At 46.2% G+C, this 23,230-nt stretch overlaps 1 protein-coding gene across 1 annotated transcript in view; it reads right to left on the bottom strand.

Moving 5' to 3' along the window:
* Positions 1-17,576: 17,576 nt before the first annotated feature.
* The window catches only part of Rasgef1c (RasGEF domain family, member 1C), a 66,270-nt gene continuing 60,616 nt past the window's right edge, over positions 17,577-23,230 (bottom strand). Inside the window, 3 exon segments of the mRNA NM_001108273.1 lie at positions 17,577-18,305; positions 19,067-19,139; positions 21,676-21,799. Of these exon segments, the coding sequence (NP_001101743.1) occupies positions 18,281-18,305; positions 19,067-19,139; positions 21,676-21,799 (222 nt within the window). The 3' untranslated portion in view covers positions 17,577-18,280.

Below are 23,230 nucleotides of genomic sequence, written 5' to 3'. Positions count from 1 at the left end.
TCACAAGGCCACACCTACTCCAACAAGGCCACACCTCCCAACAGTGCACTGCCTAGGCCAACCATATATAAACCATCACAGTCTCTTCCTGGCCTAAAGTTCATCAAGTGGGCTAGGCTGGCTGGTGAGCACACCCCAGGGATCTGCCTGCTCAGTTCCATCAGTCTTTTTTTTTACAAAGTCTGGGGGTTGAATTCAGGTCTTTGTGCTCGCTTCATGCTTACAAGGAAGGGACATTCACTGATTGGTCCATCTCCCAACCCTTGGGGAAATTTTGTAATTTTATGTTGTTTTTTTTTTTTTAAAGATAGATTTTTTTTTTCCCGGAGCTGGGGACCAAACCCAGGGCCTTGCGGTTGCTAGGCAAGCGCTCTACCACTGAGCTAAATCCCCAACCCAGATAGATTTATTTTTATGTGTACGTTTTACCTGCATGCATACATATGTGCACTCTGTGTGTGTGTGTGTGTGTGTGTGTGTGTGTGTGTGTGTGTGTGTGTGTGTCCATGTCCAGACCTGGCTATTAGCAGCTTTGCTCTGTATAAATAATTCTTCCTCATGGACTACATAGACAAGAGTCTCATTACTTGAAAACCACTGTTCTTTGAGGTAACAGGAAGAATATGGTATCTACCACTTCTATTTACATTTCACTGACTGAGAAACCACATCACCTGACTGACTGCATGTAGCGGGGAAAGGAGCCCAGCGTGGGCAAGAGCTTTGACTGTGGTGAGCATGATGTTATGGTTGAACATGAAATGTTCAAAAGTGTCTGGATTTCAGAAGACAGGGGAATGTAATCAAACCACAGGCCCAGGAGGAGGAAAAAAAACCAGACATTTCAGTGATCAGAATTAATGGTCACCAGAATAATCTATCTCACTCAGAATAATCTTATCACACAGGATGCATCTATGCCAGACGTAGCCACATGGATGACACACACATATGACATACATGCTGTTCAGCCTATACTGTAGATTATATCGTAAAATACTCGTTCAAAGTCAAAAGTACAGCAAATAAAACATGCATCCTAAATACTATGTACATCTAACCAACCAAACATCATCTTATGGCTTGGGTTTGAATTGTTTATTGTTCTTTCCAAAGGCTCATGTTTAAAGCCTGCTTCCTGACACAACTTTCAGAGGCAGGGCTTGGGGAAGTGGTCAGGTCCTGAGGGCTCTGACTTCATCAATGGGTGGCAGATTTATGGAGTCATATTTTGACATTACTGGGAGGAGATAGATTAACCAGGAAGAGGGCCTGGTTAGAGGAAGTAAATTGCTGGGTCCCTGCCTTGTCTCTCCTCCCCCTCCTCTCCTCCCTTCTCCCCTCTCCTGGCTGCTATGGCGTGAATCACTTTCCTAGGCTCTTCTGCCAAGATGCACCACCTCACCTCAGGCCCAGAAACACAAGAGTCAACTCAGCACAGCCAAACCTTCTCAAACCAACAGCCAAAACAATTTTCTTCTTAAAATGTATCTATATTTTATGTGCAAATGTTTGCCTAAATATGTGGGGAATGCCCTGTGTGTTCTTGGTACCTGTGGAAGCCAGAAGAGGGCATGAGATCCCTGAAACCAGACTTACGGGTAGCTATGAGCCACCACATAATTGCTGGAAACTGAACCTCTAAGATTAAGGTCTCTTAACTGCTGGGCCGTTTCTCTGGTCGATGAGTGTGCTGGCTAGTTTTGTTGTTGTTGCTGTTGCTGTTGTTTTGTTTATGCATTTGTTTTTGTCCACTTGGCAAAAGCTAGTTATCTCGGAAGAGCGACTTGAATTGAGAAAGTAACTCCACTGGACAGACTGTCTGTAGACAAGCTGACTGATGTGGAAGAGTCCAGCCCACAAGGAGTAGTGACACCACTGGGCAAATTGTCTTAGGTGGTATTTAAAAAGCGGACTGAACAAGGCGCGAGGAGCAAGCCAGCAGGCAGCATTTCTCTGTAATTTCTGCTCCTGTCTCTAGGATCTTGTCTCATGTTCCTGCCTTAACTTCTTTTTTTTTTTTTTGGTTCTTTTTTTCGGAGCTGGGGACCGAACCCAGGGCCTTGCGCTTCCTAGGTAAGCGCTCTACCACTGAGCTAAATCCCCAGCCCCCTGCCTTAACTTCTAATAATGGACTATACCAGGAATCCAAACGAACCCGTTCCCCCCCACATTGCTTTTCATCATAGTCTTTATCACAGCCGTAGAAAGCAAACCGAGGCACTAAGTTTTCTGTCTTAGCTGTTTTTGTCACAGGGATGGAAAACTGATCCACTGAACAACAAACACAGCACTGTAGCGAATAGTCTGTTTCTCCATGCAGTGATGTGGCCATCTGGGAGCCGCTGCTCCTGCATGGACCATAAAGGGGGCGGGGGGTGGATAGACCACTAACTTCAGAATGCAAAGTATGCTGTCTACTGAATGCCTACTGTGAAAAAAAAACCAAACCTTAAACTCAAACCACTGAAGCTACAGGTGCCTGTGTAAGCACATGGAGATGTTCGTATGGGATGGATTCATGGGAAACCTGTCTGAACAGGTTCAGGGATGCGTTCAGACCTCCCCATCAGACACATAAGCCTGTCCTCTGGTTTTGTGTGGCAAGTATGTAACAGCTGTATATAACAATGCTAGCCATTGCTTTTTGAGGTGTCTCTTTAGACAACCAACAGCAGAATGAATCCATGCCAATAATAGAAGGTCTGCATCAGTTAGTCGGGGTCCTATCTATCATGGAGTACCACAGTCATTAAAATGAGGATGAAAAGTTTTCCTTCAGTTTGGATGGGTTTTAAGGCTTGTTGGAGGCTGAGAAACAAGATGTGGTGAAGGAGGGAGGAAAGCCAATGTTTTGTGACGGAATTCTATTTTTGCAAATGATTCCAATCCACTGTATGTAAAGGCTATATAAAGCACACGGAAAATATATATGAGAAAAATATGGAAGAGTATGTGTTGGGTTACTTCAGTGGAGTGATTGGGGGAGGGTTGAGGGAAGGGAGGCCAAGTGATAAAAGAAGAAAGAAGACCATTAAGATGAGGTCATTGTGCAGACGTGATTTGGTCTCAAGGCAAATCGAACAGTTTTTGAAAGGACGTGTTTAGGAAGTTAACAGTGGTTCTGTTTGATAGGGTTTTCCATTGATTTTTTTTTTCACTTTTTCTTCACGTTAAAGTGCTTTAGAGTAAAGTGAGTGATACTAATGACACAGAGGGTTCCTAACTTAGATCACTCAACTTAAGGCACCTTGATTTCATGACACTTCAAAAGTGACCCACGCACAGTAGAACTTTTTGATACATGTAGCCGAATCCACAGCAGGATGGAGTCTGTTCTTTTTTGTGTTACTACAGTGAGTTATCACTGGTGAATTAAAGAAGACATATGTATTTCTTACTGCACTAGAGGCTGGAAAACTCCTGTGCCGAGATGTTGGCATCTGGTGAGGACCATCTTGATGTATCCATGGTGAGGCAGGAGGTATCACATAGGGAAAAGGCAGCAGGTATACTGCTTAGATCTCTGTGCTTCTCACAAAGCCAGTAACTCCCTCATGGAGAGCCTTACTGTGAACTTATTAATGCCCACTTAATGACTTTATCTAATATCCACTTATGACCTCATCTAATGCCCACTTATGACTTCAACTAATGCCCACTTATGAGCTCATCTAATGCCCACTTATGACTTCATCTAATGCCCACTTATGACCTCATCTAATGCCCACTTATAACCTCATCTAATGCCTACTTATGACCTCATCTAATGCCCATGTATGACCTCATCTAATGCCCACTTATGACCTCATCTAATGCCCACTTATAACCTCATCTAATGCCCACTTATGACTTCATCTAATGCCCACTTATGACCTCATCTAATGCCCACTTATGACCTCATCTAATGCCCACTTATAACCTCATCTAATGCCCACTTATGACCTCATCTAATGCCCACTTATAACCTCATCTAATGCCCACTTATGACCTCATCTAATGCCCACTTATGACCTCATCTAATGCCCACTTATGACCTCATCTAATGCCCACTTATGACCTCATCTAATGCCCACTTATGACCTCATCTAATGCCCACTTATGACCTCATCTAAGGCCCACTTATGACCTCATCTAAGGCCCACTTATGACCTCATCTAATGCCCACTTATGACCTCATCTAAGGCCCACTTATGACCTCATCTAAGGCCCACTTATGACTTCAACTAATGCTCGCTTTATCTCATCTAATGGTCACTTATGACTTCATCTTACCTACATTATGACTTCATACAACCTTCCCGATGACCTCATCTAATCCATCCTATGACCTCACCTTACATACTTTATGACATCATCTAACCCAATCTCGTGGCCTCATCCCACCTTCACCCCAAGAGTTGATGTAACCTCTACCCCATGACTTCATGTAACTCCCCGTATAACCTCATCTCACCCAGTCTTAGGGCCTCATCTATTGCTCCCCTCGTGATCCCCTTATGACTGCATCTACCTCCATAGGCTCAGGGAACATTCTATGACCTAATCCCCTCCCTCTTGGCCTCATTTAATACTTCTGTCATGACCTCACCTCTATCCCACTTTCAAACACTATCAACATCTTGGAGGAATAAAGTTTTTAACTATGAAGTTTTGGGGGCGGGTCACATTGAAAGTATAGTGTGGGGTGGCTGGAAGTGACACTTGGGAAGTATCATTATGGTCATGAGTGTAAGGCCCTCGTGACAAAGATCATTGCTGTTACTAAAGAGTCCCAAGGGCACTCTGTGTTTATTACAGTGCAGGTCTGTAATCCCAGCACTCCGGAGGCTGAAGCCAGAGGTCAAAAGTTCAAAGCTAGTCCGTGCTAAAAAGTGAGACCCTGTCTTTAAAAAAAAAAAAGAATTAAAAATAAATAAGAACAAAAGAGATCTAAGAGAACTCCCCCACTCCTTCTGTCACACGAGGACACAGTGAACAGGCACCTCTGGGTGGACCAGGAAGTGGGTCCTCATTCTGTACTAACTATGCCGGCAACTTGACGGGATACTTCCTTCCGGTATCCAGAACTGAGAAGGGCAGTCTGTTTGTCTCTAACCCGCCAGCCTGTGCTGCTAGAGAAGCCTGAACTGACTATGGCCTGGCTGGGTCGCACAGAGACGGGAGAGGCCACAAGTATAACATTGTTAGCCTAGCCAGGCAGGGGCAGGAAGACAGGGAAGCCCTTCAGGAGTAGTTAGAAGCCCATGTTCTGCATAATTTTCCCTTTTAAATGTCTGCCCGCACTCAACTACATTGTGCCCGTCGTGTTTGCCAGACTAAAGGGGCTCGCCTGCTGTCTGGGTTCAGCGCCTCGTGCTTTTCCCATGGTCATTGGCTCGAATGCTGTGTGCGAAAGTCTGGGCAGCTGTTTTGGTCGTATGGGGGCCCTGTCAGCACCTGCATTGGTTATGATAGCGACTTCCCGACCTGCGTTGGATTCCTGAGCCAAAGATGTAGGTGTGGAATCAGAGCTCCAGCCTTGGCCAGGTTAACACAGCGGTTGTTCTTCGAGCTGAATTTGAGCATCCTGACCACTGCAGGACCTTGAGCCATTAAGAACTGTTGAACCCCAACAATGTGCCTAACTACTTTTGGCCTTGGGAATGCCCGTATACACTAGCCCTCATAATGATCTGAGCCTTGGTTTATCACTTAAATATCTGAACGTAGTAAAGATCTGAGTTTCACAGGCCTGGGCCCAGGTCATTTGCAGGCGCCAGCCCACTCAAATCAAGCAAACACAGAAGTGTGAGCAATTAAGCAGCCCCTCACCTCGTCCACGTTTTCTCTGCGTGAATGCTACCCGACTAGGCTGCAGGCAGTTTTCCCAATCACATTTGTGTTTTGTGGACAACCCTAATTCACCAGATATTGTTGGCTTAATTAAAATCTGTTAAATGTACCTTTTCTGAAGCGTTTTTTGTTTGTTTGCTTGCTTACTTGCAATAAATGTCATGTCTGGATACCCATGACATGAGAAGATGTTGCTCTTGTTTTTTGAGTCAGGGTTTCACACAGCCCGGCTTGGCCTGGTATTTGTTCTATAGCCCAGTCTGGTTTTGAATTCATAGCAATCCTCCTGTCTCAGTCTCCTAGGGCTGAAAGCATGGGTGTGCACAAACTACTATGTCCAACTTAACCGTACCTCCTCAATAAAGTTAGCTGCTAACATAAGAGCTGGGGTTGTTTAACCCACAGCAGTCAGGACATCTGGATCTTTGGGAGATGGTCCAGCTGTGTCACTTTGCTTCTTGCCTCTAGCAGGTCTCCTTACGCACAGTCATATTGTAAAGAGGGGAGGGGAGGGGGGGAGGTAGTGTGGAGATCAGAAGTGGAGGTGGGGGTAGGATTAGGGAGAGGGGAGTTGGGGATAGGGAGTGGGGGTCAAGGGGTAGGGAGGGAGGTTTGGGAGGCAGGGAGTAGGGATTTAGGGATAGGTAGTGGGGGTTGGGGGTATGGAGTAAAAGGTGCTATACCAGGATTTGCTCCCTCCCTGGCACAAAGAATGCAAGTCCAGAGACAGACATTAGCCCCAGAGAAAGAGAAGGTAGCTAGCAGCTTTATCCCTTAGGATGGGAGTGGCCCCAAGGTTGCTGGTTCATGTACTTTATAGGGCCTTTGGGTCCTCCTCTTTTCTGTGCTGGTCCTGTCTAGATATACTTTTACCCTTTTGCTGGAAATGTCTTCTGGAAACCAGAAGCAGTCATTGGTTGGTGGGTGCTTTCACTTTCCTTGTTGCCTATGTCCCTCTGACCCTCCTTCACTCTTCCTGTCTGCACAGGCTCCAGGCCCTTGCTACCCTGTCCTCAATCTGTATTGCCATTCCCAGCATTCCCCTTTCCCTGCTGCCAATCCCAGCATTCCCCTTTCTCTATTGCACAAACATCATTACTTTAGGGAAATTTCCCTAGAACCTCGACATAGGTCCTCTATCCCTGACTCTTCACCCTCCCTGCTTTGTTTACTTTCTTAGCCTAACATTTTTTTTAACATAATGCCAAAACTTATAATACATTTTGCTCCTGGTCAATTTCTGAAAGACAGTACCCAGCACAGATTAGAATGATTGGTTCTCAACCTTCCTAATACTGTCACCCTCTAATACAGTTCCTCATGTCGTGGTGACCCCCAACCATAAAATTATTTTGTTGCCACTTCATAACTGTAATTTTGCTACTGTTGTGAATGGTAAGGTAAGTATTTGATATGCAGGATATCTGATATGTGACCCCCCTCCCCCAACAAGTTGCAAAACACTGGATTTTGTTGAAAATTATTTGTAGAGAGAATGTATGGTGTCTGGGCAGGTGCTGTCAGCCTCTGGGCCTAGGCAGGTGTTAGTGCCTTAGCTTGGAATGCTCTTTTCCTCAGTAGAACTCCTATGTGCCCCCATCTTGTCCCTCGGGCCCCATCAAGTGTCTTCCCACAGAGATTCCCTTAATAGTTTCTCCTCCAGTGCATCATTTGTTTTTCCCTGAAATTGAAATATCATTCTTACAACGTTTCATGTAACATAAAACTTCAATGTACACAATCAGGGATTTCTTGTGCAATGATCAAATGTATCAAATTCTTGAGCATTCCCCTATGCTTGTAGTCTATGGGTGCCTTATAGGTTGGGTACCCATAGACTCATGTGCTTGAATTCGGGACTTACAGATAATGGCACTACTAAGAGGTATGGCCTTATTGGAAGGGGTGTGTCGGTGTTGGGATGGGCCTTGAGGTTTCCTAGGCTTAAGCTCTCCCCAGTGCAGAATTCCAGCAGAATTCCTCCTCGCTGCCTACAGAACAGATTTTCCTTTCCACTGCTTTCAGACCAAGGTATAGAACTCTTGGCTCTTCCAGCCCCACACCTGCCTGCACATTGCCATGCTTCCCTCCATGATGATAATGGACTGAACCTCTCAAACTGTAAGCCAACCCTAATTAAATGTTTTTTCTTTATAAGAGTTGCCTTGGGGGCTGGAGAGATAGCTCAGTGGTTAAGAGCACTCACTGCTCTTCCAGAGGTCCTGAGTTCAAATCCCAGCAACCACATGGTGGCTCACAACCATCTGTAATGGGATCTGATGCCCTTTTCTGGTATGTCTGAAGACAGCTACAGTGTACTCACATACATAAAATAAATAAATCTTTAAAAAAAAAAAAGAGTTGCCTTGGTCATGGTGTCTTTTCACAGCAATGGAAACCCTAACTAAGACATTGCCCAAAGAAACCTCATGCCTGTTAACAGTCATTCCTCATCCCCCTGCCTCAGTTCCTGGCAAAAGATGAGATTATTCTGTCTCCATGGATTAGCCTGCTCTAGACACTTCATATAAGTGGAACCCACAGCGTGCAGCCTTTTGTGCCTGGTTTCCTTCATCCGTGCAATGTTTCCAAGGTTCATTTCATGGCGTCAAGTTGATTAGAACTTCCTTCCTTTTTTGAAATGTATTCCATTGTACAGACACAACACACTGCGTTCAGCTAATCACTATAATACACTTTGCACCCTCATACTTTGGATACTATGGTTAACGCTGCAATGAATATTTGTATACAAGTCTTTGCATAAACATGAGTTTTCATTTTGGGGGGGTGTATATTTATAAGTTGAGTTGGTGGACCATATGGATAACATTAGCTTTGCTCTTCACTTCTGAAGCTAACATTGGGATTCTAACGGGCTCTGCCGGGACTAGCAATAGAGTACGCACTTCAGGTGCAGTCAAAGCAAGCTGAAGTATCTCAACCGTTGGCAAAACCAATATTTAAACAATTTAGGACCGGGACTGAAGAGGTGGTTCAGAGGACCCAAGTTTAGTTCCAGCGTTCATGTGCAACAGCTCACAAAACATGGAACCCCGTCACCAAGTAATCTGATGACCTTTATTGGCCTCCATGGGCCCGGCACTCCTGGGGAAGTCTCATACAAACACACACACACACACACACACACACACACACACACACACACACACACACACACACACGAGTAATAAGCCACAAAATGACTCAGCTGGTAAAGGCTCTGCCTCTGAGTCTGACAACCTGAGCGCACACTGGACCCACACAGTAGAAGGAGAGAACCGACTCCCACACGTTGGCAGCTTGTCCTCTGACCTCCGCATTGGCACCGTGGCATGTGTGTGCACCACCTTCCCACACACTAAATAAAATTTAATATGTAAGAACAAAATTTAACGAGTTAGCTGGGACACGATTTTACATTTTTTTTTTATGGAGTACAGGATGATAACTTGATTTACCTGTGAAATGTGGAATGATCAAGTCAGGGTCATTAACATTTTGACTGAAAGACCGAAGATCTGGAGCCTGAGGCAGAAGGAAATGTGTAACCCTGGCTATAAAATATTGATCCTTGGCCATCAAGATGGCTCAGTGGATACAAGTGATTCACACGCAAGCTAGAGTTTGCCCCCTGGACCCCATGGTGGAGAGAGGTCAGACTCCAGAAATTTGCTCTCTGGTCTTTTTACCTGCAATACTGTTCTCTCTCTCTCTCTCTCTCTCTCTCTCTCTCTCTCTCTCTCTCTGTCTCTGTATAGTAATTTAACTTTTTCTTTTTAAATTGCAATCTGTTATGGTATGATCCCAACATTCCTAAGGCCAAGACAGTAAGATCGTAAGTTCTAGGCCAATTTAAGCTCACAGCAAGATTTTTTTGTTGTTGTTTTGTAAAAAATATTTCTTTAAGCTGGTCATAGTGGCTCATGCCTATGACTCCAGCATTCTAGAAATAAGAGGATAATTTCAAGTTCTAGGCCAGTCTGCTCTGCATAGCAGGTTACAGATCAGCCAGGGCTACATAGGAAGAAGGCATCTTTTTATTTTTAAGCACCTTAATCTTATTAATCTGAAGTGGTGGGGCACTCTACTAAATTTCGCACCAGGCTTCTGACATGCCCAGTCGCCCAAGTCCCTTCTGGAACATAAGCCTCAGGCAGACATAATCTCCACATACTCGCCCTCCCCCCACCCCTGCCCGCAGAAAGTTCAGGAAAGAACTTAGTGTGCAAGGAGTACTTCTGTCAGCCCTCACTTTCATTAGCCTCCACTTTACAGCGAGCGGGCCCTCCAGCTGTGAGGCCAAATCTAAAATCAAGCTGGGAGAAAGATCTCCCCGGGTGATCCGGAGTAAGATCAGGAAGGGCAAGGTAGGAAGGAAGGAAGGAATAGATTCCAGGACACTGGGGGCGGGGAGAAACGGACCCAGGTAGGTGATGTCAGTGGGAAGTTCAGCCATGCCTTCTGCTACCTAGAACTCTGGGTTAGGTTTGGAGCCAGAGTGGAAGCTACTGTCTGGTCAGAACACCCTTGGCTGTGTCCCAAGCTTGTGCTGGAGCTGTGTAGTGGGTGATGGTGAGAGGGCGCACCCTGGTGGCTCCATGAAGCACTGATCACTCTGCAAGCCTCCATAGTAAATAACTACAGTTAAAAAAAGAATAGGGGAAGGGGTGGGGCGCAGACTTGAGGAAGCCACACAAATTGGATATCATTTTAATGAAATAAAAAAAAATCAATCTGTAAGTTGCTGCTTATGGGTTGGCCTCTTTTTTGGAAGGAAATTTGGCAATAAACAGAGGGCTTAGGTCTCTGGTGCCTGCAACGTTCTACAGAAAGGCACCACTAGGAGATTGGATGGAGACACAGCTATTTGGGAAAGCAATTTTCAGTATCTCTTCAGATCTAAAACTTTGGTCCCTGAGACATGGTTCAGCGATTAAGAGTGCGCATTGCTCTTCCAGAAGGCCTGGAGGTCGGGACCCACGATCCACATTGGGGCAGTTAACAACAGCCTATTACTCCAGCTCTAGGGGACATGACGCTCTCTTTTGGTCTCCGTGGGTACTGCACCCATGCACCCACCATAACATTTCAACTAAAAATAAAATATTAATAGGTATTCAAAGTCTTGCTCTCGGGATTGGGGATTTAGCTCAGTGGTAGAGCGCTTGCCTAGGAAGTGCAAGGCCCTGGGTTCGGTCCCCAGCTCCGGAAAAAAAAAAAAAAGAATCAAAGTCTTGCTCTCTCCTCCTTAGGCACCTGTCTCCCACTGGCCACACAATGTCCTTAGGTTTTTCTTTTCTTTCCCACCTGGCAAACTGACCACAGGTCCATCTTTCTACAAAATAACAGGACTGTCAGAGACCATGATTCGTCAATGGCTCCTGAATTACTTTTCCTTTATCCCTATGACAAAATATGGAACAGAAGTGACTTACATGCTGACCACTGTTTCATTCTGTCCTAATGGGGAAGACATGGTAAAGTTCGTGGTGATGACAGCAGAAGGTTCAGTGTTCAAGGCTTGTCTCCAAGAATTCGCTTCTAAAGATTCTATACCCTCCTGAACTAGGACCTCCAGCTGGTGACCAAGTGTTCAAACATATGAGCCCATGGGGGACGCTTCACACTCAAGTCATGATGGCTCTCAAAGACCCACGAGGTGAGAGCGGATTCCTCTGCACACACCCGCCACCCGTCTGGCTTCCTAGCCTCCTACCCTCTGCTCTGGCTTGCATCTGGGATGTCCCCTGTACTCATAACATTTCTATCACTGGGATAAATACCGGAACTAAATATCTAAATAGAAGAAGGATTTTGGCTTGTGGTTTGAGAGGATACTGTCTGCCATGACTGGGAAGGCATGGTAGGTAGGAGGAGGTGGCCAGAAAACAGTCGGCACACAGAGAGGTCCAGAGCAAGGCTGAAAGCCTCAAGGCTGGTCCCCAGAGACTCACTTCCGCCTCTAGGCTCCACCTCCTAAAGGTTCCACAACTCCCACAACTGAGAACCATGTGAGTCTATAGGGGGCATTTCCTACAAACCACAACACCCTGCCCCCTAGGCCCAAAGCTTGGCTGCCAGCCTGCGATGCTCTTGGAGGTGGCAGGACCTTTAGGAAGTGGGGTCAACTTGGAAGGAACTTAAGTCTGTGAGTTCATGCTCGCCCACAAAGAGGATGTAGCAGACTTCTGGCTTCCTCCTCTTCTCTTTTGCTTCTGGGCTGCAATGGGGTGTTTTGTGTACTGCGTGCTTTTGCTGTGACTCACTGTCTTTCTACGGGAGCCAAGCAGCCATGTCCGAATCAAATAAGTAAGGATTCCCTCCTGATAGCTGATTTAGTTCGGACATTTTGTCACAGTGACAGGAAGCCGAGGAGAACACCCTCGCACTGTCACACACGTTTGACCAGGGCTACTCCCCAACTCCGGCACCTTCTAGCCCATCCCTCGGGCTGTATGGCCTCTAATATTAATATATCACAGCCATTCATATTATTGGGGTTCTCCTGTACATACACGATAGGTCATTTTTATTTTGCTTCACCCAAACTTTTTCTTGGTCTGTTTAGTACTTTTACTACAATGTGCAAGTGCATGTGCGTTTTTGTGTGTATCTTTTTTTTTTCTTTTTTTCGGAGCTGGGGACCAAACCCAGGGCCTCGCGCTTCCAAGGTAAGCGCTCTACCACTGAGCTAAATCCCCAGCCCCAAGTAGCATTTGTTTTTTTTTTTTTTTTTTTTTTTTTTGGTTCTTTTTTTTCGGAGCTGGGGACCGAACCCAGGGCCTTGCGCTTCCTAGGTAAGCACTCTAACCACTGAGCTAAATCCCCAGCCCCGTAGCATTTGTTTTAATTTAAAATTTTAACCACCCAATTTCCAATAACATGTTTTAATTTAAATTTTTTTTTCTTTTTTTTTCCGGAGCTGGGGACCGAACCCAGGGTCTTGTGCTTCCTAGGCAAGCGCTCTATCACTGAGCTAAATCACCAACCCTTATTTTAAAATTTTAACCTTATGTGTATGGGTGTTTTTACCTATGTACCACATAAATGCAGTACCAGAGGAAGCCAGAAGAGGGCATCTGATTTCCTGAAACCAGAGTTACAATCAGTTGTTAGCCACCATGGGAGTAGTGGGAATCAAACCAGGGTCCTCTGGAAGATCAGCAAGTGCTCTCACCCTCTGAGCCATGTCTCTAGTCTGCCTTCACCAACCTTAAAAACAAAAAGACCCAAAAAACTCCTTTACTATACTTTCAACTTTAGATCCTATTATTTTAAAAATAATTTTATCTGCTCGTCAATAAAACACATCAGTTCTGTATTTGATGAGTCGTTACTATCAGACTTTCAGTTATTTCTCAAGCATGGTCCAGCAGCTATTTCCACATATACATGACAGCTGCTGTCTGGCACCTCCTCTCACAGTGGTTTCTGTTGCCTTCTCCAGCCCACCCCACCCCACCCCACCCCACCCCATTCATGCCATAATATTTCTGTTTTGTTTTGAGTTCATGTCTTTTAACTTTTAGTTGGACACTGGCATTTAGAGTATGGCCTGGGACATGTCTGTGGCCAGTCTGAAAGGACAGTGGCTTGCCCAGGGAGCCCTGTGACTGTCTCCCATCCCTCCGTCAGCTGTCTGACTTTGCTAGTACCACATCTAACCATTGTGTTCCAGCTCACTGAAGTATAACTGGCCTACTGTTCGCAACAATGTTCAAGGGCATGGATTGCTACAAAGACAGACTCACCTGAAATGCAGGCTCCGTCCCAGGGGCAGTTTGTTCTGATCCCGGGAGGGCTCCCTGAGGCTTACATTTCTCTCAATGATTTTGCTTTGGTAAGCTGTTTGCTTTATGGCTTAGCTTATAGGATTATGTAGCTGTGGCCTTCTATTAATTTCTTGCTGCCAAGATCTCTACTGGTTTTGAAATTGCCCTTGGGTTTGAAGTAGTTCTTGAGGAGTTTAAGAGATGTCTGAACTGACAGCTTGCCTGTGGCCCCCTTCTCAGGGTGACACCCTTGCTTTTTGAGTTGAGCACTAGTGTGGGACTGTTGCCTCATCTTTCTTTCTTTCTTTCTTTCTTTCTTTCTTTCTTTCTTTCTTTCTTCCTTCCTTTCTCTCTCTCTCTCTCTCTCTCTCTCCCTCCCTCCCTCCCTCCCTTCCTTCCTTCCCTCCCTTTTTTTTTTCTCCATAGTATGACATTTCCACCACATGGGTGAGCTACCGTGAGTGTGAGCTGGGCCCCTGGCACTCATGGGGGAAGTGGTGAGTTCACTCTCCTCTCTGTGAACGGGGCTGGGTGCAGGAAGGACTCCTTGCCTCTCAGCTGTGCTCAGTCAAGTTTGCACTTTGGTGGCACAGAGCTGGGCTCCCAATGGGAGTGGCTGGCAGCCTGTCTTCCCTGTGGGACTGGAACCCGGAGGGTCTGTGTGTTCTTGGCTGTGCCCTTTGGAGTTGACTTGTATTGTTCCTCCTGAGAGGAAGTGGTCACGGTTCTGTGTGTGTACGTGTGTGTATACGTGTGTTATGCATGTGTATGTTTGGGTGTACTTACCTGTACATGAGAATGGAGGCCAGATGTCAATATTTAATGTCTTCTATTATTCTCCACTTTATTTATATTTACTTGTTTGTCTATTTATTTATTTTGGTTTGTAGAGACAGGGTTTGTATACTGCCTAGTTTTGAGTGTCAACTTGACACAGGCTGGAGTTATCACAGAGAAAGGAGCCTCTGTTGAGGAAATGCCTCCATTAGACCCAGCTGTAAGGCATTTTCTCAACTGTGGTCAAGGTGGGAGGACCCAGCCCATTGTGGGTGGTGCTGTCCCTGGGCTGGTGGTCTTGGGTTCTATAAGAGAGCAAGCGGAGCAAGCCATGGGAAGCAAGCCAGTAAGTAACATCCCTCCATGGCCTCTGCATCAGCTCCTGCTTCCTGATCTGCTTGAGTTCCAGTCCTGACTTCCTTTGGTGATGAACAGCAATGTGGAAGTGTAAGCTGAATAAACCCTTTCCTCCCTCCCCAACTTGCTTCTTGGTCATGGTGTCTGTGCAGGAATAGAAACCCTGACTAAGACTGTTTGTTTGTTTTGATTTTTTTGTGACATGGTTTCTCTGTATAGCCTTGGCTATCCTGGCACTCATTCTGTAGACCGGGCTGGCCTTGAACTCAGAGCTCATCTATCTCTGCTTTGCCTCCTGAGTGCTGGGATTAAAGATGTGTACCACCACTGCCTGGCTTCCACTTCCTTTTTTTTTTTTTTTTTGAGACAGGGTCTTCACTGAACCTGGAGTTCATCATTTTAGCTAGACTGGCTGGCCAGTGGGCTCCTGGGACTTGACCTTCTCCTTCCTTCTGGTGCTGGTGTCACAGATATGTGCTGCTGCGCCCAGCTTTTTACATGGGTGTTGATGTGAACTCAGGCCCTGGTGCTTGGACACCAAATACTTTACTGATCCATCTCCAAAGTCCAGATTTCCCTGAGTAATCTTTCTTGAGTTGTTCCATGACCTAAGAGAATTTAAAGTCATGTTCACACCATATAGTGACTTCCCTGGAGGACCTTCTCCATGGGGCTCTTTCCTGCAGCATGTGGCTCTGCCGTAGGCCACAGGCTCTCAGTTCTGGGAATCAGAAGTGGAGTGCCCACTTCAAATTATTACAGTGGTTTTGAAGCACTGTGGGTTGAACTCAGGACTTTGAACATTGTAGGCAAGTCATTTATCACTGGGATATATCCGGCTGCCCCAAGGTATTGGAGGGAGAAAGAGTTTGTTTATTTATTTGTTTGTTTATTTATTTATTTATTTATTTATTTATTTATTTTTGAGATGTGGTCTTCCTATGTAGCCTAGGCTGGCCTTGGGCTGTTGATCCTTGTGCCTAACCTCCCGAATGTTAAGGTCATAGGCCCACACCCCCATCTGGCTTAGAGACTAGGTTTTTGTCCAAGTATTGAAAAGCTTGTAACAAAAGCCTCCACTTCCTTTCTCTGGGCTTTCTTCCTTCTCTCTATTCCCCAGAGGCACTCTGCAGTGACAGGAGAGCCTACTCTTAGTTGAAGCTTCTCCTGGTGCCGTTGTCTCCTTTGCCCCACTCCTCCCAGCTCCTCTCTCTCTCCAAGGCTTTGTGTGCATTTTCTTTTTTTTTGTTTTTTTTTTTTTGTTTTTGTTTTTGTTTTTTTTTGTTGTTGTTGTTTTTGTTTTTGTGCGCATTTTCTTGTGTTGAATTACACAGTTGTTGAGCCTCGTTATCTTGCTTGACTTTATTTCCTTATTGTGGTGGCACGTACCTTGCTGTGGAACATATATGCTGGTGGGGCTTTGGGAGGGAGGCCTGAGCCATGCTGGCTAGACACAGACACCGTGGGGTCACAGGTATTTCTTCTCATCAGTGCATAAAGCACCCTTATCACAGCTGTGGAGGTTGGGCCCTGTGACAACTGAGTTACCTAGATTCTTATATATGGATGCTGGTCTGTTTCCAATCTTTTCCCTCTCAAAGAGTTTTGCAGCAGAAGTGTGTGAGCATAGTGACCAGATGAGTCACTAGAGGCGACAGCCACAGACAGCCAACATTTGTAGTTTTGGTGGCAACTCTCCATTGTGGTTTGGCTACTGTGTTACCACCCAGAACTCCGTGGGTGGGTCGGAAGCTTGGCGACTGGATGTTGGTACTGGGCAGAGTGTGAAGCTATTTTTGTTTTCTTTTGCTTTTTTGCTTTTGTGTAGCCCTTGCTCTGTAGACCAGGCTGGCCTCAAACTCACAGAGATCTGCCTGCCTCTGCCTCCTGAGTGCCGGGATTAAAGGTGTGCACCACCAGTCCCAGCAGAGTCATGGAGCTTTAAGAGGGGGATCCTAATGTGGTCCTTGTGGTAGTCAAGGGCGCTGCTCTCTCTATGAGGCCTCTTGGTAATTATGGAGAGGAACTCTCTCTGGCACTGGGTAGAGTTGGCAATGTTTCACCCTCATAATCCTCCATCGCTGTCATCTGCCTTGATGTGCCACAGAGAGAACGTTTCCAGAGCTAAGTCAATTCACGTGCTGTGTCCCTTGCCTCCCGGGCCTGCGAGCTACCTAGACCTCTAGGTTAGCTCCTTCGAGTATTTTGTTAAGTGGTTAACCAGTAACTGACACCCTGTCAAAGTCACATCTTTGGAATGTGACAATGTACACTGTAAATAGTGACACGTGGGCGGCACCCGAGAAAGGCTAGATGCAGACGAGTCAGCAGGCACAACGAAGGCCCAAGGGCTGATGCACTCCCCAAACTCCAGGAAGCCTGGGTGAGGAGTTGCAGGAGGCAGAGAAGACCCTATTGGCTGGATGCTGCCAGAATCTTTCAGAATTCTAAGGATTCCTCATGGGCTCCTGAAATTGTCTGTGTGGCCGGGAGGCAGGGACAGAGAGACAGGGTCTTGACCTGAAATTTCAGCTCAGCAATTGGTCACTGGCAGGCTAGCGAGCTCCAGGGGGCTGCATATTTCTGCCTATCCAACACCAGGTTTACAGATGTGCTCCACCAATGCCTGGCTTTTCACACAGGTACTGGGGATCCAAACTCAAGTCCTCACATTTGCACTTGGCCAAGAGAGCCGTCTTCCAACTTCTCACCCTAATTGGAAAGTGCATTACTACATTCCCAGGAGTGATCTAGGAACCCTGCACCGTACCCTGTGTACACTGTGAAAGCTTATCCTGGGCCTGAAGATCAGAGACATATGGACACTCACGTGCAGGATGGGCGTACAAACATGAGTTTACTCCGACTCTAAAGTTTACAAGGGAGCTAGGCAGCAGGTTGTAATATACACATTGCTGACTCCATGACTCCGGTTTGTCTCAGTGACTTGTTTCACCGCAGTCGCCAGGGGGCTATCCTGATACCAGCAGGATGCAGAAGGAGATGGGTGACTGCAGAAACAAGTCCGCTGGGAGGGACGGGATTGGGGCCCGTCAGCGGAATGCCAGGGGCTAGAGTGGGCTCGGACCTGGTGCAGGGACATCTCATGTTGCACCGTGATGCCCGCTGCAGTTACAGAGGCTCCCAAGCCACCTGGTGACAGACTGTGGCGTTACTCTCCATAGCACAGGTCATTCAACAAAATCACATGATCGCAGTCACCCAGCTATCCGGGTAACACTGTGTCCCTGTCCAGAATGGACAGACTGACTATGTGACCCACTTGGTCATAAAGGCAATGTTTGCCCAAGGCGTGTCCCCCATGCTCTTGGAGGCCCTGACAAGTCAGCCAGGGCTGAGGTCCTATGCAAGGTTTCCCGTGCCCATGTGGCCTTTGTGGCAGGTACCAGGTCATAGCGTCTGGTTTACAAAGTAAAGAAGCTTTGCGTCAACCTCCACCCATTGGGCCATCTGCGACAGGGTTGGGACTGCCTGTGTCAGCTCCGATGTTTCCTCTTCCTCTGTCTCAGGGCTTCTCATGTCTTCCCCAGAATAGAAGATCTGCAGATTTAGACACACAGGAGAATAAGGTGAGACCCTCCCTGTGGCCAGAAGGCTTCCACCACAGGCCACCTTCTCAGCACGATAGAGGCAGCCAGAAGAGGGGGAAGCAAATACTTTCAGCTCAGTCCTCTTAGTTCATTGCATGCTTCAGACTTCCTGCTGAATAAACAGGAGAGAGAGTGTGTGTGTGTGTGTGTGTGTGTGTGTATGTGTGTGTGTATTCGTGCATGTGGGTGTGTATTCATACATATGTATGCATGTGTGTGTATGCGTGTGCATGTATATATGTGTGTGTATGCGTGCACATGTGTTATTTTGGCATAAAAATATGGATCAGAGCCAGGCAATGATAACACATGTCTTTAATCCCAGCACTCAGGAGGCAAAGGCAGGTGAATCTCTGTGGTCAAGGCTGATCTTAGTCTACAGAGTGAGTTCCACATGTCTAGGGCCACACAGAGAAACCCTGTCTTGAAAAACCAAAATTAAGTCAGTCAGTCAGTCAGTCAGCCAGTCTAGGCCCTGGGATAGGCATCCTGACCATCCCACAAGAGGTACAACCAGGCATGAAGGGTCATTGGCTCAGTCTCACAGCCCTTGAGTTTTGCTCCAGTCCCTCTGGTCCCGGCCTGATCCTCTTCCTTCCTCACAGGGAGAAGCTAATACCTTGCAAGCCCCTCGGCCTCGTCCTGGCCTCAAGCAGCCCAGTTGTCTCCCTCAGTCTATCTTGCATGCACCTTCCTGGCACACAGACCCACCTTAGAGATTTCCACCTCTCCTTTTCTGTCTGGTTCTCTGGACTTTCGCTTTCATAGGAAGCCAAATACAGACCTAAACCGAAATGGAAGTGAAATTACTCACAGCAGGTGACCACAACTTGTTTACCCAGAACTTGACCTGCTTTTTGTTTGTGAATTAAACTTCTCATTTGGAGGTCACTGTTCACAGGCAATTTTAAAAAATGACATGTAGAGATCCCATGGCCCCTCTACCCAATTTCCCCCTGCAGTGCCCATGTGCAAAACATGTTCTTCACGTATGACAGTTTAATGTTCAGTTTTTCTGCTCATGATGCTGTAAGGTGACACATTTAGTAGATAACACAGTCTGAAATTTGGATGTGGAGTTTTCCCTTGGTTAACAATAAGGGGTGTGCTCCTCTTTATGGACTGCAGCCATATCAGTCATGGGACTCCAATATATACTGTGCATCATATTTAATAAACAACAGGTGCTATTCCACGTATAGCAATATAACGTGTCACGTTAGACCTTAATCCCAGCACTCAGGAGACAGAGGTGGTCGGATCCCTGTGAGCTCAAGGCCAGTCTGGTCTATATAGAAAGTTGCATGGCATCCAGGGCTACATAGTGAGACTCTGTCTCAAAAAATAAAACAACAATAACAACAACAACAACACACAAAAACGGAAGCAGCTGCACTTGTGTTAGATGACTGCGTTCTTCTCGACCGTGAGCACTGTAAGCACATTAGCAGCAGGCTGGACCAAGCTGTGACAACCCACAGGCTAGGGAACTAGAGATGTGTTTTTGACAGATGGTGTTTCCAAATTACGGGTTTATTGGGATGCAATTCCGTCATGTACCCTGGTACAGCCTGTGATTAGGACAATGACATGGGCAGAGTTTAGACACAGGACATTTCCATAAGGACCAGAGCATCCATGGGAAAGGTGCCCGATTAGAGGCACAGTCATTTCCTTCATTGCCCCACAGTTTTCCCCTACCCACCTCGCCCCTATTCTCCCTCTCCTCTTTTCTTTCTGTGATGTTGGGGATTGAACCCAGGGCAGCATTCTATCATCAAGCTACATCCCCAGATGCTCTCCTTTTTCTTAACTTCCAACAATCTGTTCTCCATTCCTTTCTTTAGTAATTTGAAGAATATTATAGAAATAGTCATATAAGATATATGATATATATATATAGAGAGATGATGTATGATATATAAGACTGGAGAGTCATCCATGGGTGGCATGTATTCTGTTTGTGTCTGACAAGGTCCAAAGTCGGGGTATATCACAGTTCGTTTAACCATTCACCCATTGACAGACACTGGCGTTATTTTCAGTTTGAGGCTTGTTGTTGTTGTTTGTTTGTTTGTTTGTTTCTCAATGAGCATGGATATCATGTATCTAAAATAACTCAATGCCCAGGTGTGCAATTTCTTGGTTATATAATGTTAATAGTATTTAGTTTTACAAGAAACTCTTTGTCAGTTGGGCATCCCAACATTGGGGGATCCAAGTGTGAGTTTGGAGTTAGTCCAGGCTACATAAATTCTAGGCTAATCCGAGCTACACAATGAGGCCCTACCTCAACAAACAAAAAAAAATTATCGGTTGGGGATTTAGCTCAGTGGTAGAGCACTTGCCTAGCAAGTGCAAGGCCCTGGGTTCGGTCCCCAGCTCCGAAAAAAAAAAAAAAAAAAAAAAAAAACCAAAACAAAAAAAAATTATCTAGGTAACCACAAAGAGCAAAACAAGCAAACCTAAAACCAAGACCTCTTTGTCTACACAGATGCTTCCTGGGGTATGACACATTTATGTCCCAGTACACCCCTGCAAAGTGAAACTGTTGGAGTTAAAACAGTGTATTTAGCAAGCCAGACCTGGTGCCCCGAGTCTGCAATCCCAGCTATCTTGGGGGCTGATGGAGGAGGACCACAAGGTCAGGTTTGCCTGGGCTACAAAATGAGTTCAAAATCATCCCGGGTAACTTTGTGAGACCCTGACTCAAAATAAAGTAAAAAGGAGGCCTGGGGAAACAGCTGAGTGTCAGGACATTTGCCTGGTGTGTGAGGCCTTCCTTGGGTTCCATAGTTTCCAGACATGAATGTCTCCTGCCGGTGTGGATCACATGCACCATCTATAGAAAACCCGTAGCCAAGTCAGTGCATGGCTCTCCTTGTGTGAGCCCTAGTTCTTATCCTCACTAACATTTTATCAATGAGAAAACCAGAGGACGTTGGTGCTGAAGTGAGGCTATGCCCTACTCTAATTCTCCCATATTGTATCGAATTCTGACACAGCAGAGAGACAGTGGTTGTAACACAGGACGCTCATGTTTACAATGGCCAGCCATGATCACACCCTGTTCAGGGGGAAATCTAGACTCAGGGGTCCTTGAGGTGCTGGCTAGCCTGCAACCTGTTGCGTTGGTCTTGTGCTCCGTAGGAGGCAACTGGGTGCTCATCGGACAAGGGCATAAACCTTCTCTGTTCCACACTCGGCCCAGCAAGCATGCCTGCGATGTTACTTCAGCCCAGAGTTGATGTCCCTGCATGGTGACTAAGAGGCCACAGGCAGTCCCATTGCCCGGCTGTCGAGGCCCTGGGCCACCTTACCGTCTTCGCTGAAGATGGGTGCGGTGTACAGGTAATGGGTGATGCTTGGATCTTGCTCGAAAGGACATTCCACTTGTTTCCAAGTAATGAACTCTCCAACCTGCTTGGCCAGTTCCAGAAATTTCTGCCAGGTTTACAGAGATACAAAATGGTGCAAAGTGAGCCATTGGATCATCACCCTTCTTGCAGATCTGAGAAGGAACGTGGGGCCGTAGGGGGCAGCAGAACCTAGGAAGGATGCTGAGCGTTGTGTGAGAATCCTGCCAAGTCTCCTTCTTAAAGTCTGTGATACCTGCCACCTCAGGCCCCCAGCATGCTCATCAAGGGGTGGCAGCCATTGACCCACAGCTGTTTGAGACAGTGTCTCACTGTGTCTTACTAGGTCTGGCCTGGAACTAGCTGTGTACGTCAGGCTAGCTTCGAACTCACAGAGATCTCCTGCCTCTGATTCTAGAATGCTTGAATGAAAGGGTGTGCACCACCATACCTGGCTGCTCCCAGCCTTTGCCTAAATGTGGTAAGAAGGAGCATTTATTTGAATTTCTTTTTGTTTTGTCCTTGGGAAAGTGACACAAACTTGTTGACTTATAGGGTGTTGTAAATGCAGTTCAGCCAATCCATTTAAATAAAATTTAAGTAATCTAAAAAGATGTGCATAGTTTTTAATTACGTGTATATATGTGTGTATGTGTATGTGAGCGCAGGTGCCCACAGAGGCTAGCAGAGGGTGTTGGGACCCCTGGAGCTGGAGTTACAGGTATTCCTGAACCGCCTGACATGGTGCTGGGAACCCAACCAGGGGTCTGTGGAAGAGCAGTGCGTGTTCTTAACTGCGGCTCCATCTCTGAAGCCCAAGTGAATTCTTTTTAAAAAAATCTGTGACATTTTATTGTACACATATGTGTACGTCGGAGCAGAGGTCGAGGCCAGAGGACAGCTTGCAGGAATCAGTTCTATCAGGTAGAGGTCAGAGGACGTCAGTCCTATCTTTCGACCATGTAGGTCTTAGACATGGAACTCAGGTCCTCGAGAGCCGTCTCAACAGCCCTAACTAAATTCCTTTAAGTGAATTGCAAAATAGAATCATTTGTTGTTGTTGTTGTTAGCTGGACTGGAACTCACAGAGCTTTGCCTGCCTCTGCCTCCTGAGTGCTGGGATTAAAGGTGTGAGCCACTACTGTACAGCTTAGAATCATCAATTGCTTCTAGGATCCCTTTACCCCAACCAAGAAACCCAAACCTCAGAGGCGCTGGTCCCTTCTTAAGATGGTATATTACTCCACGGAACAACTCTAGCTCCTCTTGCCCAGTTTAAACCAGCTCCAGGTTCCTCCTGACACCTAGCACAACGTAAATGCTATGCAAATGGATTCCGTGAGCATTGTTCTGGGAACAGTGACAAGCAACACAGTCTGCACATCTTCCGTACAGACGTAAATAAGAAATATTTTTCCAGCCACTGATGCAGAACCCATGGAAACAGAGGGCTGGCAACATATGTGTTTAAATTTTGAAAGTACACTAACTCTCAAAAGGACTTTAAACACAGAGCAGC

This window comes from Rattus norvegicus, chromosome 10, assembly GCF_021556685.1.
Source record: "Rattus norvegicus strain SHRSP/BbbUtx chromosome 10, alternate assembly SHRSP_T2T, whole genome shotgun sequence".
Classification (NCBI taxonomy): Eukaryota; Metazoa; Chordata; class Mammalia; order Rodentia; family Muridae; genus Rattus; species Rattus norvegicus.
Note: the sequence above shows the minus strand (reverse complement) of the source record. Positions and strands in the feature narration are given on the sequence as shown.